Here is an 18,717-nt window from a genome sequence, read left to right on the forward strand (position 1 = left end):
CACATCCACATCCACATCAGCGTTAACATCACCACTATTTTCACTACTACCATGACAGCTAACTCAGCTACCGCTATTATTACTTCTCTATCTCTTTATCATCATCATTTGCATCATCATGATCACTATGCCTACCACTCTCATCATCATGGCTTTGTGAGCGTCCATTAAATTAAGAGTTATGGGCTTAGTTTCATCTCCTTTGGGGCATAACTGAAGGTCAACATCCTCTGATCCCGGGCCACACTAGGTTCCTACATTTGTATTGTATGTATATTACATATGTGGTGTGTCTGAGCAATACAACACCTCTGTCCCCTTCTCAGAAATTCTCTCTTCCCTCTCACCTCACCAGCTGTCCATCGTGCATTGACGTTCTGATCAAAAAGATTAAGAGCCTCAAACAGTGAGAGACGGGACAGACAGAAAACGGAGGAGTGCCCGGTGATGCAAAGCGTGCAGGCTTTTAATTAAAGCCTGTGTAGTTAAGGGGCCGGGGCTAAGCAAACAGGGGCCTCCAGCATCCAGAGTTTAAGAAGAGGGGAAGGAGAGGGAGCGGTGAAAGAAAAGCTGGTAACATGGAGTGAAGAGAGGCGAAGGGAGTGAAAATGAGAGATGTGCGAGGAGAGGAAGATAAAAGACGAGTGTATGAGTAGAATTGGGATAAAGGGGCATAGAAAGTGCGGGACAGGTAGAGTGATGGGGGAGGGCAAGAGAGGGGATGGGTGTGCGCTGTCAGAGATGCTATCAAGTGTTATCTGATGTATCATAATGTGATGGGGATATTGGGGTGGAAGGGCAAGATGAGATGCAGGGTTTTGGGGGGACATTACAATGAAAATGGGGGGTGGGGGGGCTACGGGTGAGATAACACACACATATATTCATTCATTCACAAAACCAGTTGTGATATGAGATGCAGATAGTTGCCATGAATACAAGTTGCAGATTCAAGCCTGAATATGTTAACAATTCTAAATTTGAATTCTGAATAGAGCAGGCTTGAAGATACCAAAGGGGAAAAGTGACTATTTTGAGTGACACAGCATGTCAGTGAACATCTAATATTAAAGCAATAATAGCGGGATAGAAATTAAGATCCTCATTTTTGTTAACTGACCATTCCTGCTCTGAGCCTAGACCATTATGGGGATAGGGTGACATCTACTGGTGGAAATGTAGAACTACTGGAAGGCTCTGTCCCGCTGGCAAAGGGGTGAGAAATAAAAACAAGGAATTTGGGTGCATTATACTAGTGGCTAGTATAAGTTAACACCAGGAGATGTATGATATTGACACCTACAGTAGAGACAGACAGCAAATATATTCTCAAATGAGGTAAAATCTTTAACAAATAGGCGTGAAAATCCATTCAATTTACTGATAAAATGTAGTATTTGTAGATCTTCAGGAAGACAAACGCACATATTTGAATCAGATTTTTATATTACTTTCAATGTACAGAATACAGAGGATAAAAATAGATCGAAGTGGGCAAGGTCACAAACAGGTAAAAACCAAAAGACTCATAAAACAGCTGGCCTTATCAGAACCGATCAGAAATAAGAAATAGTATTTTAAACAGACCTTTAAACTGTCATCACAAACAGAAACTAAACCAAAAAAATGAACAACAGAACAGACAAGACTGGTATAAATTTTGTCCTGAGAATCCTTTTCCAGTTATAGAGCAATTAACATGAATTCTCTGCTTTATTCGATAAACGTTTGCACATTATAACATAGGCACAAACTGTTGAGACGCATAATTGTCATTGCTTTGGAAGGTAAGAGTATATCCTTGGGAAAAGGTTCTTTAATAATGATTATCTTTGGCGTGATTTTTTTTTTCTTTTCTTGTGCCTGCATTCTTACTGCTGGCACTAGTACAAACAAAGAGGTAAGATGCAAAGCACTACATTTCACTGTTACACATTCTTTTCTCAGTTTCAACTCTAAATATTCATAGTTTATGCTACTTTTAAATAAATTTCTTGACTTTCCCTATCCCCTATGTACAATATCGAATGAACCACTTTGAAATGAATGAAATGGTAAGGACAGAAAAACAACAGTACATCTCTAAACACAGATCCTTCAGATAGGGTTTCCATCCGTCATTGAATAATACTACTGTGGATGTATTTCCTGAATGAAACACAGAGGACAAACGCTTTATGAGAACATCTGGGCGTAATTATGTACATTAAATATCTCAAGATGGACTTGAGCAATCTGATCTAAGACAGGATTTTATGTGGTTGTGTGACTCTTGATCCCAGATCAGTGCTTTTCTTAGAGGCTTTATATATATGGGCCCAGAAATATATCACAAAGGCACTAACAGAGACAGAATGGGGCCTCCACAGAAATTATTTGTAATCCTTTTTCTCTTTACATGAAAACATTGTTGGTCTTATGAAAGATAGGCAATATAAACAAAGATAAGTTTGCCAAAAGAGGTGGTTCTTTCCTCACAGGAATGACTTCTAAAACTCACTGGATAAATATATGATCTTTAACAACAACACCATTATGCTCAGCATCATTCTATGAAATCAGTGGTCCTCTTCACATATTATAGGGGGTTTAACTGGAACTTCTATGAGTTTCTCAACATCCACTGACAAGGGACAAGGTGTTACAAGTAATATTGTGAAAAACACACAAGAACCTCTGCTGATCTTCTGGAAAAACCTTATTAAATCTGTCTAAGCAACTCAGGGAGAACACTTCTCTAACATTGGTTCAGTTTTAAGTACTACAAAAGACATTATTTAATGTTAATTCTCATGACTAACCACATAATTAATCTTTTTTTTGCATGAACACTGAAAATACAAATTCTGATTGATGAGTATCACTGATTGAGCTGCTCTAGTATATCACTGGTGTTTTAATGACACTGCATGTGTTTCTGTATAACTCTCAGAAGCATTATGAGACATCTTACTGTACATGCTTGTTAGCAGACTATGGGATTGCGACAGTTTTAGTTCATTTTAAATTATTTTTAAAAGTGTAGTGTACCAACTTCCGTAAGAACAAGGCACCAGCATGTTATTGCTACAATCCTCTAAATAGGTCAAATGTAGCAGTAATTTATTTTGAACAGCAATGATTTTGCATTTAGCTATTTCATCATTTTCAGACAGAGAAAATCTGTTAGAGCTAAATCTGTTATGATCCTAATCATGGAACATAATGTTCTAGATAAGTGAAATTTGAAATATCGTAAGAGATATTAAGAAATGCTGTACGTCTATGACTCAGCTCTCCAAGTGCTTCCGAAGTACGTTACACAAAGGAGAATAATGACTGCATTATTGGGTTTTCACAACACGCACAATGATCATTTAGGGCGCTGCAAAGTTGTTGGTGACACACTGATATGTTCAGTAATGGCAGTTTTAACTCAACATTCCTACTTCTTTGGACACAGCTTCTGGTCACTGTCCAGACTTTTTTAATGACTGTACACAGTATTTGTGCAGATGAAATGAACTGATGATGAATGACTGTGTGATGTGAACGTGATGGGTTCAGGTGTAGTGCAGCTACAGCACCAGCAGAGGGCGCCAGCATACAAGGGCAGTTTAGCAGGATGAGTTTGTCTCAGTCCAGTGCTTCAGTGAGCCAATAGTGTAGGCAGCGAGTTTCTTAATCTCTGTTGATTCCCCGCAGCAGGTCAGCGCTCTGGGCCTTCTCCAGGGAGAGCAGCCTCTCTGTGGCCTCCAGCGGCCCTGCAGGCTGGTCCTTCAGTCCAGAAGTCTCTAGGTCCTATCTACAAACAAGTCTACAAGAGAGTGACTACAGCTGGTCTGACTCTTCTCTGGAGCTCGGACTAGACCGGGCGCCTGAGGCCACAGTTCTGGGTGTGGGAGGTGCAGAGGCGTGTGTCGTAGGGTGGCTGGAAGGGTTAGGGTCATGCTGGGCCTCGTACCGCGGCAGCTCTCCCTCTGATGGAAGCTCCCCGTCTGGGAGGTACGGAGGAGGAGGGAGATCGAACCAGGGAGGCCGACTAGGGGACAAAAGAAAGTATGTATAATGTGTAACAAAGTATGAGGAATATGCTGGTCAGGGTCACAGGCTATTTCATAAGGCCTGTAAAAGAGATATGCTTTTTTTTACCCCAGGACCCCCAATCTAACAATATTTCAGGCCTGGAACCCCCATCTGAGAAAATGGTACAATTTCAGAAGTGATTTAACACAGCATGCGCATATTATTGCCAAGCGCTAGGGTAATAACAGCAGAGAAGGTGAAGTCAGAATACCATTCTCTACAAACAATATCTCATCAGGTCGTTTTAGCAAATGTTCTTTATGCTTCTTTATTTTTCTTCTTAAAAGCAATTCATGATCAGAATTTGTAAAAGCAAGACTGTATGAACTGAGGTATGAGGCCAGTTGAGCTAACAAGTAAATGAAATTAAAATTTGATTACCTTGTACTATAATTAGACATTAAATTAGATGATACTTTTCTACATTTTGCTGGAGAGCCAGCTTTTGCAGTCACTGTTCTGCTGTAGGTTTTAGCTTTAGGTTTAGCTTATAAATCTTTATACAGCTGTTGCAATCATCATCCTTTCCTTTCTTTCTTACCTGACATCCAGAACGGCCTGTGAGTATGATGGAGGTGAGTCCATGGAGAGCCCAGAGGGATACAGGGCCCTGGACAGCAGCTGCAGCCCCGGGGGAGTGGAGCTGTACTGGGCCGCCGTGGTGGGCGAGCTGGGGGAGAGGCCCGGGCCTCCAGGATGCACGTGGCCCCGGTCCAAGATCACCAGGCGGGACAGCAGCAGAGGCTGGTGGTGGTGGTGGTGGTGATGGGAGCCCCCTCTCACGCCTCGGGGCAGCAGAACGCTCCGCTTCCTCTGGTGATGGAGCACCAGGGCCAACAATGCCACCACCAGGACGAAGATGACAGCGCTGCCGATGACGGCGTAGGTGATGCTGGGGTAGTACCGCAGACGGTAGTCCAGCGTCACAAAGTCCTGCCCAGGAGCTTCTGTGGGGAGAGAGGGAGCAAAAGAGCAAGTTGAGGAGGGATGAAGGGATGAAGGATGTGGGAGGTTGGGGAAAAGGGAGGATGAGTAGTCAGGATGGAGACACAGAGGGGAATGGAGAGGGATGGAGAGGAGGAGGGAGGGAGCAATTTGAGGATGGATGAGACAATAACAGGTTGGGGAAAATGGGAGGATGAGCGGTAGGGACGGAAAGACAGGAGAATGGAGGAGAGAGTCAAGGAGATGGGCATGAATATCAAGTACTAAATTATTTTCAGGTTCATTTTGAAATGTATTCTGTGTGATTCAATAGAGGCAGCCTCTCTTGGAGATGAGAGTGGTAGATAATAAGCATAACAGCAGTCAGACTTTACCCAAGAGCTCTCTGAGACGAGCAGAACAAAAAGGAGCATCATGTAATGTGTACAGGCCACTGCTGAGCCCCAGATGCACAGTCGCTTTCAAAAGTATCCTGCCACTGCCTAAGAAGCCCAGCTCTTTACTGGGAAGAAAGACAGAGAAATAGAGAGATCGAGACAAAGAAAGAGACACAAAGAGAGAGAGACTAAATAGTTCTTTGCGGGGGGGCAAAACAGCTTAGAGCGGTTTTAGATAAAAAAGGATAGTTGAGATGCTTGCTGTCCCGTTGAAGATGAGAGAAGGTAGAGAAACACTAGGGGCCATCTCACCATCTCAGATTACCACGTTTGAGGGGGGGGGTGCTCAGGAGTCCAGGAAAGCTAATGTTCAGAATGAGAGCTGCGGCAGACAGCGAGGAATGCAGAACAACCGACCCGGTGCTCGAAATGAGTAGAGGGAGTCCTGTAATGCCAGGGAGCGCCGCATCTTATTATTCCAGATGGGATGAGGGAATAGCACTTAAGCATTTCCGCTGACTGATATTACAGTACAGTGCGAGAATTTCAATCAGCCGCTTCGGGGTGAGGCTCACATAAATGGTGTTTCGGCTGCTTACCGGCAGACAGTACTGTTGCACTAAGGCAGAGAGGGGGAGAACGGAAGGAATCCCATTTACCACAGAGCTGTAGCATGGTTCCAGTGAGGAAGTAAGACCAGGAGCAATATAAAGTATTTTACTGTCGCAGCTTCAGTTCAAATTACACTAATGCCTGAGGGTGCTGTATACATCAAAACTGTGTGCGCCTCATAAAAAGTTCAAAACATTCATTTGGATACCTTAGTGTTCTATCAGGGTGTTAATGCTCAGCTCGGTGTGTACTATTGCATACGCTATAGGGCAGTATTAATACTTAATATACCCTTGAAGAGAATCTCTGTCCACTAACAATCACGCAAACAGTTAGGAATATTATCCACAAAGCTTGCCAGAAAATAGTCATCATGAGATATCTTGAGGTTAAATCAATAGCCCCAAAATGCTTCCATCTGCAAGGATGAGATCCCCTGAAACCACAAAGCGAGGCGAGCAAGGCGAGTCTTTTTTGGAGCTGTTAGAAGTATTCCAGGCTTACACAGACTTACAGGCTCTTGGGGGATATTCTGTTTAGCTCAGGGTGGAGATTTCCCCCACATGTACATGCTGCAGCTACAGGGCCCCGGAGAATCGTACGAAACGTGCACAGCTTCGTATGAAGTCAACCAGTGTGACCCTGTCACAGTGAGCTATAGGTCAGATCCCCATAAGCACACCTATTAAAAAGCCTGTGAAAGGAAACTCCATCTTTGAGCTTACAGCTAGATTAAGTATGAATATATGTGTACTGGAATGCAAGTCCTGCTCTCATGGAGATCACAGCGTGGAAGGCGCAAGGGGTTCATGAGACCCTCAAAGCATGTGCTCAGTATTTGTGAGTGTATTTGTGTTGCAGATTGTACACACACACACACACAAATGGTAGACTAATCAGCGAGGGGGGTGGGAGGTGGAGGGGGATTTTGAGGTTGTTTCTCTCTCTTCCAGACGTCATGCTGCATGTTTCCTCTGTCTACCTGACCTTGAAGGCCAGGGGGAGTCTTCAGCAGTGATTTTAGTGAGTGTATGTGTGTGTGTGTACACGTGCACACACATACTGTTGAATTCCCAACAACAACCACCCTGGCATACAGCCTGTTTACGTACCAGTGGGTAGTCAGGGGCCCCATGCCTTAATTAAATCTAATCTAATTCAGATGCTCCACCCGTCCGCTGCCCCAACCAGGCACCAGCCAATAAAACAAGCCCCCTCGACCCCTCCCTTGTGATTTAAAATTGGCCGGTCCTTCACGCTACCAATTAATTATGAACTGGCCTCTCAGTAGAGAAAGGCCAAAACAAAGAGGAATTATTTCCATAATTACCTCAGTAAAAAAAACACAAATAAAGAGATCCCACCGCTGCCACCCTATCCTGCCTGTCAGGTTTCAGTGCGCTCTTCTGGGAGTGGGGAGAAACACACACAAAAGGAACTCATAATGCCGTAACATTAACAATGGGAGGCTGTTCGGTACATTAGCGATAGAGGCCTGAAAGGCTGTTTCAAATCACACAGGAGATGAAAAGAGAGGGGGGGTGAAAAAAAAAAGAGAAAGAGACTGAAGCTGGCTCCTTTTCTGTCAGAGGAGAGGTCCTGCTTGTCTATGCCCCCTGCTGTGTGTGTGATTGAGCTCTGCTTACTGTGTCTTAGCTCATTTTGTGCTGTTAGCCGTAGCTCTCACACAAAGGAAGGTGTTATCATCCCGCACAAGGATAGGTCTTATTCTCCTATCTGAGGAGGGTCCCGCAATGCTGCCGCCGGGCAATATTCCATGGGTATTTTTGATGCCAAGGGGGATAGTCGTATTCACACGCCAATACCTGTATAAATGCACACCTGCACACGCATACACACACACACACCCATGTCCCACATTAATAACCTCTCTTTGCAGCTCTCCTGATGATGCCTCTACACTCCCAGTGCTCATAAACCTTCCCCATCTGGAGGTTTGGGGGGCCAAGGTGCAGCCTTTCAGCTAGGCCACTTTAATTACATCAGAGTGCCTTCTCCCCACATCTCCCCATCCCCTGCTCTCCCCTCCCCTGTCCTCTCCTCCCCTCTCGTCTCTCCCTTTGCCCCCCATTTTCTCTCTTCCTCTCTTGAATCCCCCCCCCCTTCCCCCTTCACCTCCACCCAGTGCTTTGCAGACCTCTCATCTCCCTTCGTTCTGCTCTCCTCTCCTCTCCTCTACTCCGTAATTTAATACCACGGAGTTGACATGTACCTACCCTTCATGATATACAACAACTGCACTCAACCTAGATTATTCACTCAATAGAACGCTTATCAACGGCACTGAGCGCCACAGCGTTTCTTCTCTCTCCTCCTCCTCCTCTCCCTCGCTCTCTCCCTCTTCCCCGCTTCCCTGCCGTATTCCCTCCTTCACAGCTTTTCCTCTCCCCAATTTTCTCTCTCACTCTCTCTTTTTCTGCATTTGATTATCTCTTGCCTGCATCCATCTCATTACCTCTGTGTGAAAGGAGAGAATTATAGGGACAGAGAGAGGTCAAAGACGGAGCAACAGCGGACGAGGGAGAGAGATCAACCTAAAGAGGAGAGCGGGAGAGAGCAATGGAGGCAGATGTGGACAAGTCAAAAGGGGAGGAGAGATAAGCAAATAGTGTCTTTTGAAGTATCGCACACGTTTTTAAGGGTGCGCCAGCTCAACGCATGTCTCCTCTCCTCCAGTCTCAGACGTCTCAGAAATCTGAACTTCACACATGCCGCTCTGACTAGCCTCACATCTACAACAAGACAGGGAATCGACCGGACCCCCTGCTGCACACCAGAGCTACTACACACACTCTTTCCCCGGTTCCCTCTCTGTGCCGCTCTCCTCCACAGCTCCCTTTGAGCCTTACTTTCTAAATCTGGCTAACAATCCCTTTCAAATGCTTTGACAGGTTTTTTTTTCTTTCACTTTTGAGTGAAATTACAGGAACTAAAACAAGCACTGGGAGTGTGGGGGAAGTCATATTAGGTAAAAACTGCATTGCCTGGTTTGAACCCAAAGGAGACAAGCAGCAAATCTTAAAGTAGGATCTTTTTAGATCTTATGATGGGTGTAATTATGATTAAATAAGCCACCTGATTAGAGTAAATTAAGTCAGAATTGATTAAATCATACAATCTCACTGATTAAAACATACACATCTGTAAGTAAGTATACAAAATACGTGCAACTGTGTTACTAACCTGTTTGTTGATGCAACTGTGTGTGTGTGTCTGCATGTGTGCATGTAGATACTGCAGTAGCAAACATCTAGCCCAGCAAGCTAGACCTTCCATCCAACAGTCAAACAGTCTGGCTAGGACCAGGCTAACAAGCGCTACCCAATAAAGAGAAAACCAACATTTACATTACAGCTCAGTCCTTGAGCCAGAAGTGGGGATAGACAGCTTTCTCTGCAAAAATCTTCCTAGTTGAAATTAAATGAATAAATGAAAGCAGAGCTCCAGTGAGAAATGCTGCAACATAAGAGGATGAGACAGAATGCACACACACACACACACACACACACACACACACACACACACACACACACACACGAAAACTGTATGCAGTTACTGAAGCAAACCGAGTGCCAATTTAACTGCACAATAGCCTATTGAGCATGCAGTGGTTAAACTAGCTCTGAACTGCTCCTTTGTCTGTCTTTAATCAAACTATGCAGCAGACAGATCAACAGCAGACATGCCGTTTGGTTGCTGGGATACATGTTTCTTTTTTTTTTTTTTTTGCTGGAGCACATTCCTTTTTCCTGATTGGCTACCTGCCACTGAATATGCTAACTAACAACTCATGTCAGAATACACTCCTGCCAAGATGAATGAGCAAAATAAAATGAAAAGAAATCGGGCTAATAAAAGACTCCACATATCTTAATTGCCACACTTAAAACGTTTCTGAACAAAGGGAATGGAGATATTTCCCCCCTCCGGCTCATTCCTGAGGGAAAAGATATGGGCCGCACAGATGTGCTGTACTTTCCCTATGCACTGAAGACTCATTCCGCATTCAAAAAGTGCCGTCTATAAAAAGGATGGAGAGGCAAAGAGGGAAAAAAGTAATCATCCTGTGGCTCCAGCATTCCAGGGGTTGCTGCTACGTGTCGAGTGCGGCTGTCTTTAGCTGATAGGGGGTGGTCAGGACAGTGCTTCCCCTCATTGCAGAGCCACTTTGTCTGACGATAATTACAGGTGTGGTGCCGCTGGCTCATCTGGCAGCTCTGTTGCCACGGTTACGACCACAACAATGGGAGTGATGAAATGTGGCGCAGAATCAGTGACAGGCCCGGCCTGGTCATGGCTCTGCACATTAACTCCAGCATGAGTGAAGGGGCCGCGGGGAGAGAGGAGAGGAGAGGAGAGAGGAGAGGAGAGGAGAGGAGAGGAGAGGAGAGGAGAGGAGAGGAGAAGAGAAGAGAAGAGAAGAGAAGAGAAGAGAAGAGAAGAGAAGAGAAGAGAAGAGAAGAGAAGGAGAGCAGTGGAAAATGAGACCACTAGGGGGCAGACAGTTCACATGTTTATTTAGTTTCTCTCTCTCTCTCTCTCTCTCTCTCACACACACACACACACACACACACACACACACACACACACACACACACACACACACACACACTTAACAGTAACTACAATTCTGCCCCAGCATGGAGGCACACCCCCTTACCCCACCCGTTAGTATTGGGCACTCCTCCAGAGCACCAAACAGGAAAGGATGTGCATGGGAGCCCTAACATGGGATGGGGGGATTTGGGGGGTGGGTGGTTGGGGGGTGTGGGGATTGGGGGGCACATGCCATCTGGCTGACAGGCTTCAAACATGCTCGCAAACAGATGCACACACGTTAACATAAACACATACAGGGTGCAAGTCGGCCAGGCAGGTATTCATGTGCACGCAGGCTGTCATGCATACCTACAGTTCATCCCAAATAAAGTTCAAACACATCCATGCACACACACACACACACACACACACACACACACACACACACACACACACACACACACACACACACACACACACACACACACACACACACACACACACACACACACACAAACTGTATATTCAGACACTCAGACTCATGCAGGCGCACACAGTAAAAAGAGCAATACAAACAAAATCTGAGAAATCCTTTCATCCTGGTCCAGAGTGAGTTAACTAAACCCATGCCACATGGTGGAGAAATCTATAAAAGATGGGGGAAAAACTACAAACGACGACTTGGGGGTTGGTTAGTGTGCTCATGCCTTTACTCTCTCCAGACTCCACTACCAGCAGAGTGGAGAGTGAAGAGTGAAAAACAAACTCTTAAAAATGACTGTGGTGGCTACAGCTGTAGTAAACTAAATAGGATGGTAAAACTAAAACTATCCCTCTACTTTTTGCTGTCTTACTGTCTATCTGGATGTGCTCTCCAGATCAATCACACCCTTCCGTTTACTCCTGGTAATTATATTTCTACTTGTTCTCTGCAATCTGTCCGCATTGTGATTGGGTCTAATTTTTTGGCCACACTATGCAAAGCAAGTGAGTAGGTGGGAAGGTGGGAAGTCTATATATTGTTCACAAAAGAACATGGCAGGTGTAAGGTCACCAGAGGTGAAGATACTGCACAGCCTGTACTTACTTCTCCTTTCTCTAGCAGGAGGGAACCGAAACAAAACGTTGTTTTTGCGGCAGTTGTGTTTTGCAACTGCTGTGAATGCTACTACAATTTCTTGTTGACTTAAGTGATGAGAGTCGTCCTTTTTTGGTGCATTATCCTGGCAGGCGCTGATGACGTTTCTATCCCATGAGTGGACACTTTGTCACTAATGCAAACAAATTGTACAGACTGCATTGACACCTGCTGACTTCCGAGATGCTGAGATCCGATCATAATGTGAGTCAGACCGACTCCGGAGGTGGTCCAGCAGATCAGATCACATTCTGATTGGAAAGCGTGCCGTGTGCCTTGCATTAACATGCATTATTCCTTATCAAGATAAGATATCCAGATACATATTGAATTTTAATTCCAGGTGTAATTGGGGTCTCTGTCTCTCCTCCATCCCACCTTCCCTCTCCTCTCTATTGTGATCCAGAGGCATGGTGCTTGCTTTTGTGCTGTGTCCCACAAATTAAACATGTCCACTCGGGCAAAAGAATATTTGAACAAAATCTGTACAAGTAGCAATGTCCTGCCACTGATAACAAGAATCACTGGTACCACTTTCTTTAGATAGTCCAATGATGACACTCAACGATCAGGTGACAAAAAGTAAATGTTCAACAAAGTGTCTATTTGGTGCATCTCCACAGACTATGTAGCTCTGACCCTAAAATGAATATTTTTATTGGGTTTTCAAAATATTTCTGTAAACAGATGGGAGAATACTTCTGTATTTAGCAAGTACGATAGACTACTTTTCATACAATTATGAGTATCACTTTAAACTCAGCAGAATTTTTAGGGACACATTAATAAAGCCACTTAATGGGAAGTTGCGTATCAACATTGGACTATCCAAAACAAAGTGTGACCGAATCACTTTTAATCCCAGTACATGTGAGAGATATTTCATTAGGTGCTTGCATGACACGATATATATTTGTGGCAAATGAAATATTGGATTGTCCTGACCTGCATCCACAGCATAAGGAGTTTGAGCACCTACCTTCAGGCAGACATTTTAGGGGGTCTGCATTTAAAAGTAAGAGAGCTATCAACAGACTTAACTCTTATATGAAGTAGCTGTATTACAGAATGTGGCTGGCTGGTTATATTTGACCTCTTTGCAGAATCTGCATATTTTAGATTTCTTATACATTTTAACCTCCAACTCTCATGTGATCTTATATCTTATATTTTAGTGTTTAGTCCTCTGTTAATGCGTTGATATTGTTGGTTTTATTTAACCCTGGCTGCCAACAAAATTTCCCCTGGTGTGATATAAAGGATTGATTGATTGAATGCCGCTCCACTAAGCCATGTGAGGAACCAAAGCATGTTAACTGCTCTCCGACAGGACTGTTCCAGATCCCTTCGGCATCCCATTATTAATATTCATGTCCCATGCTGTCACCCTGTTCCTGTTGCTGTGCCCTGTCATGTACTCTATGTCTGTTCTCGTTAGGATGCTCAGAGAAAGAAGGAATTAATGAGGGGTGTGGAGAGAGATAGAGAGAGAGAGAGAGAGAGAGAAATGTGTGTGTCTGTGTGTACAGTATGTGCCTGTCTCTCTTTTTTTGTTCATGTATTTCTGCCTCTGTGTGTGTGTGTGTGCGCGCGCCTGGAAGAGCACAATAAAATCTGCCTGTGTGTGTGTGTGTGTGTGTGTGTGTGTGTGTGTGTCTGTCTGTCTGCATTCCTGTCTGTCTGTGTGTGTGTGTGTGTGTGTGTGTGTGTGTGTGTGTGTGTGTGTGTGTGTGTGTGTGTGTGGCAGAGTGGCGCTTTGGGGCACAGAGGTTTTCATGCTCCATCGGGCCTCTATTTGCCTGTCCTGTAATAACTTGTCCGCTCCATTGCTTGCCACTATCAGACCCCCCATAACACTCAGTCACGGCTTACTGTGGGGCAGCCAGAAGGAGGGGGGAGGTGGGGGGGTTGGTGGAGAGGGGGGTGTTAATGGATGACTTCAGCATCCAGAGAACATCTATAGAGGAGAGTGGAAGGATAGATGGGAAGGACAGAATGGTGAAGGGCAGGTGAGGGGAAGGTGAGAGACTGATAAAGGAGCGGCTATGTGAAAAGGTTTAAATACTGTTAAATAACTGAGGGGGGAGAGGGGGGTTACTACTACTACAACTACTATGATTATATTATTATTATTAGTAGCAGCAGCAGTAGTAGTGTCAGTATTACACTTAAAACACACTTTTTCTTAACACAAAACTTCTACTACTTCTACTACTACTACTAATGATTACATTATTATTATTATTAGTAGTAGTAGGCTAGTAGTCGAAGCAGTATTACAATTGTAAAGCACTTTTTCTTGACAAGGCTACTAAGTGAAGTGAAATAAAATGAATAATGCAATGTATAAAAAATAAAAAATCAACAGCTAAATAAAGGGAAAACATCCACTAACTGCAGCTGAGGAGGGAATACAGGAATGAAGAAGAGAGAAGACAGACAGAAGAGCACCCGCCGTAGCACTGGAGGAGAAGATTCAGATGTAAACCTGTAGTATAAAGGAGCGAATAAAGGATTTCAGAGGCTGGTGAAAAGATGGGTTATGTATATCACTGTGTGTGTGTGTGTGTATCACAGAGAGGCAGACTCAGCAGGAGTAGTTGCAACAAAGGCATGTCGCTCATCTTTCTATTCACAGACTGTGTTGGGTACTTCAGCGGAGGTGCTCTACTGGGAGTTTGAAAGACACCAGTTTCTCTTTTCGAATCCCTTTCAATGGAGCGGCAGTCTGATGCCGTTGGGAAGGATAGACTTTTTTTTTTTTTTTTTTTTTTTCCCCGGAAGAATAGGGAGGGGTGAGAGGTTGTGGAGAGCCGTTGATCGGCTTTGACTACAAGCCCGTCCCACCAAACCTGAGGGGTACGGTCGCCATGGAAACTGTTCTTTGGGGCCGAAAGGTGAGTGAGGAGGGGGTGGGTGGGCTGAAATGGTAGTCGAGTGGACACAAACAGACCCACAAACACACCCGCACACAGACACACACACACACAGATAACCCCCCCAAGGCCTGGGTCTGAGGGAGATTGAGTGATAAGAGTGGGGAGATTAAGAGTCCTATTCAGGTCTGTGTGCATGTGCAGGGACGGGATCCGCAGGCTTAGGCCGGCCTCCCCAGGAGGGACGGGAGGCTATTATAAACCGTAGCCTGCAGCTGGACTGACAAAACAGCAGGCGGGACGACATAGGAGTCACAGAGGAGACACAGACAGGACTAGAGCAGCTCGTCTGACGCCCAGCGACAGGCAGCTGATATGAGGTGGCTGACTGTCAGGGGGAAATCACTTTTAGTGACTTATAAAACTTACATACAATACAGACATAGCAGTACATGGGGGAGTGAACATTGAAGAATTGCTGTGATTGACATTCACAGAGAATTAAGGACGCTCATTTAGCTTAAATGTGAAAATGCAATATGTGAATAACTTGTAAAATGAGTGCATTTTTTATTCTTTATTGAAATATATTCCTGTCTTGACAATGACTTATCGCAACATCATAAAGCCTGCCATAATCTGATCAAATCAATGAGAACAAGATTATGTAAGCTCAGTTGTGAATTTAAATAGCCTGCTTGCTCATTTATCAGCTGTGTGTGTATGAGGGAGCGGAGTAAGGAGGGAGGGAGCGAGCAAAAGATTAATTTTTGAAAAGGGCTGTGGATGTATTAGTATCCTTACCCATAAAACATCTCAAATTTAGGTCAAACACCAACAGCTTTAACACAGAATTCTTGTCATTATCACTGGCATCTAGTATGAGGTGGATAGAGTAAGAGTCAGCTACAAGGTCAGCAGAAAAGTTGCTTGGCATCAGAGACAACCTCCACCAACTAATGCTTTAAAAGTAGACTGTGTTTGATGTACAGGAAGAAAAGGCTGAGCTAATGAGTTAATAACGCTGCCATGTGCTTGTTTGGAGATAAACAACATCATTATTGTACAGGCACACCGAGTAAGGGAGAGAGACTCTTTAAGGCCAGGTCCCATTACTGAGAGACTGGTAGTAGTGGGGTGTTTAGAACAGGACTGGTCCTCTAATGAGTGGGTAGTGCAGAGCAGAGAGGACTGAACAGACAGTACTGCCAACATCCTTCTTCCTCTCTGCTCTCATCTCTCACCGTTCTTCTCATTCACTCTTAGAATTTTTTTGCCTGCTCTCCGCTAATTTAAGTCTCACATTGTCAGCCAAAAAAACCTTTGTTTCATAATTTAATTCATAGAATATCTCTTCAAGGTATTCAGAAGTCTATGTGTCATCGAGGCCTTTAATTCAAAGGATTCCCTTAAAGTACCTGAAAAGTGTTCTCACTGTCCCAAACCAACAAATTCAAAGTGCTCAACTTGCTCCTGGTTATGAAAAGCATCCCTAAAACCGGTAGGATTTAAAGGAATAGTTCACCCCAAAATTAAAATTTTATTGTCTGATCACCCTCGTGTCAGTTGAAACACCGGTGAAGTTTGTGTGTCCACATAACACACAGAGAGTTGGCTAGTGCAGCTCCATGCCAGCCATCTCCAAAACAACTGAAGTGGCTGGGAACTGGTTCTTAAGACTTCCAAAAAGGGCAAAAAACTATCATAAAATTACTCCAACCTGCTTATGCAGAATAATCCAAGTGTTTTGTGGCCAAACTATTGCACTGTGTCCAAAAGTTAAATATTTACCTTATTATCTCTTTATTTGCCTCACTGACAATGATCTCCAAGGTGCCAACAGTCACTCTGCAGTGGCAAGCAGGTACTGCCCTCAAATGCCGTCTTTATTAATAATTCGCTTGAATGAATGCTTTCCCCCTTTCCTAAGGGGTTGTATCACAACATTCACATATTGTAGTGATCTGATGAGTGCATTGTTACTGTTACTTGTTAGAAGTTGAGTGTGTGAAGTTGCCATTTGTGCATGTCAGTTGTATCAATCACGTTACAGGTAGTTGAGCCCATCAGTCATTCTCGGGCTGCCAGTCACAGGTCCACCCTGTTTGTCCCAAGGTGCCCCGGTGGTTGGCAGACCTATATTTGGGTTTAGCCCGTTAAATGGGTTTGCTGTGGTGCAGCCTCATACAGCACATCCATACAGCAGCTGTGTTTGGTGCTGTGAGAAAACTAATCCATTTGTGAGCATTATGTAATGTCTACACATGGCTTTTTAGCTTGTGTAGAACGTTACAATACTTTGAACTGGGAAGTTCAGAGAAGCTCAAAACCAATTATCTTCATATTGTTCAAGGTTAATGAATATAACCACATTTCAGGATGCCTCAAGAGCAGAGCACTTAATGTTGCCTTCCCAAATACCTTACCGTGTATAATGAGGTTAAATTAGAACTAACTAAACAGAAACAGCAGAAACACAGAATACTAACGACAAATTGTTCCTAAAAGAATTAAAGTGCGATATATTCACAGAACTATAAGTAAATGCTACAAAAGCACAATAATCAACATGTTAAACTGTGACAAAAACGTGCAAGCATGAACAACATGCACACACACTCACACTCACAAACATCTACACACAAGAACCCGTGTGTGGCAATACATTCCTCCTGGTAACCTTATCTACTGAGAAATGGTGGCGACAGGAGACTGTTTTTTCTGTGTGTGTTTGAAGTTCAGGTTGAAGGCATTTGATTTAGAGCTCAGAGCAGAGATCATCTTAACACAGCCAAGGTTAATTAAAGTGTGTAGACGCCTCTTTTTAAATTACACTATAGAAAAGAGACACTTAAGATTGCATAAACACATACAAACACACCACACTCTTGAGCACATACACACACACACAGACACACACAAGGCCCTCCTGCAGTAGTCTGTGTATATACTGTATGTGTGTGTGTGTGTGTGTGTGTGTGTGTGTGTGAGTATGCAGAAGGACCAGTGAATGCTGGACGAGGCCAAAGGCCAGCATGGAGAGCCTGGTCAAGGCTTATCTGCAGCAGCTTCCCCCCCCAGACCCACTTTATCCTGGCAGGCCATGCTACGATAAGTCTGAGCTCAGAGCGGACTGGGATGCCGGGAAGTCAGTCCAGGATCTGGCTTCAAATGAAGAGGGCTAAACCCTGCAAGCACATACACACACACTCTCCACACACACACACAGTCTCCACACACAGACACATGGACACACACAGATCCACATACTAACTAAGAAGGCGGCAGAGAGCACAGATGTATTTTGCACACACGTGAACACACACACAGACACACAGACACACACACACTATCAATGCACACATACAATGCCAGCCCTCCCTTGGCTTCAGTTCTGCCCTATTCTTCTCCTGGTTAAGAAACAGAACAAGACCCCTGATGCCCGTTCCACAGCCTAATCCCCTCTCCTTCAACAATAGGGCCGGTCAGGCCAGCGGAGGCGTATGGGGCCTTTGTGTCTTTTATCAAAGTCAAACAACACAGCAGCACAGCCCATTGCTGAAGGTCTATGGCTCCCGCTCATATATCTCTGTTCAGCTGCACTGGAATCAATGGGTTCTGTCAGTCGGCTGCGGTCAGCTGCGTAGCTTGTATGTTTGCGTTTGCTCCGATTGCGTTCAGGTTGAGGAGGCATGGGCAGATCGGGGATCGGAGCCTATGCAGAGGCGTGTACCTGGAGGTCATAGATAAGGCTGGGCATCATGGGAGATAAGTGTTCTGAGTCATGACCTCTTACATACGGGGGAGAGACTCTGTGAGAAGAGGAGGTGATGCGCAGCACGCCGTCTGAGAGCACAGTGTAGCTGATGAAATTGAGGAAGGGTTAAAAAAAAAAAAAAATTGCTTCCTTCACAGCGGGAAGCCTGGTTCGCCACACAAAAAAACTATGCTAAGTATGTCACTGTCTCTGTGTGTGTGCTTTTGCAAATTCCCTAGCTGCCGCATCTCACTCTTTCCCTTTGTCTCTCTCCCACTTTCTCTATCTCTGTGCACATCCATTTGCATCTGCTTGCACATCAAGCGAGGCACACAGCTGGAAATAGCTGAGTGACGTCGTCCCGAAGACCGACAAGCCTCAACGCTG

The 18,717-nt window shown here is 44.4% G+C and overlaps 1 protein-coding gene across 1 annotated transcript in view; it reads right to left on the bottom strand.

The window, feature by feature from the left end:
* Positions 1 to 1,476: 1,476 nt before the first annotated feature.
* ldlrad3 (low density lipoprotein receptor class A domain containing 3) overlaps positions 1,477 to 18,717 on the bottom strand; it is a 66,958-nt gene continuing 49,717 nt past the window's right edge. Inside the window, exons 5-6 of the mRNA XM_071529151.1 lie at positions 4,607 to 5,012; positions 1,477 to 4,021 (exon numbers count right to left, since the gene is read on the bottom strand). Of these exons, the coding sequence (XP_071385252.1) occupies positions 3,811 to 4,021; positions 4,607 to 5,012 (617 nt within the window). The 3' untranslated portion in view covers positions 1,477 to 3,810. The remainder of the gene's footprint in view (positions 4,022 to 4,606; positions 5,013 to 18,717) is intronic.

The sequence above is a fragment of the Centroberyx affinis genome, unplaced genomic scaffold (genome assembly GCF_046629955.1).
Source record: "Centroberyx affinis isolate AG114_WGS23_722 - 3 ecotype Tasmania unplaced genomic scaffold, CSIRO-AGI_Caff_v1 ptg001770l_1, whole genome shotgun sequence".
Lineage (NCBI taxonomy): Eukaryota > Metazoa > Chordata > Actinopteri > Beryciformes > Berycidae > Centroberyx > Centroberyx affinis.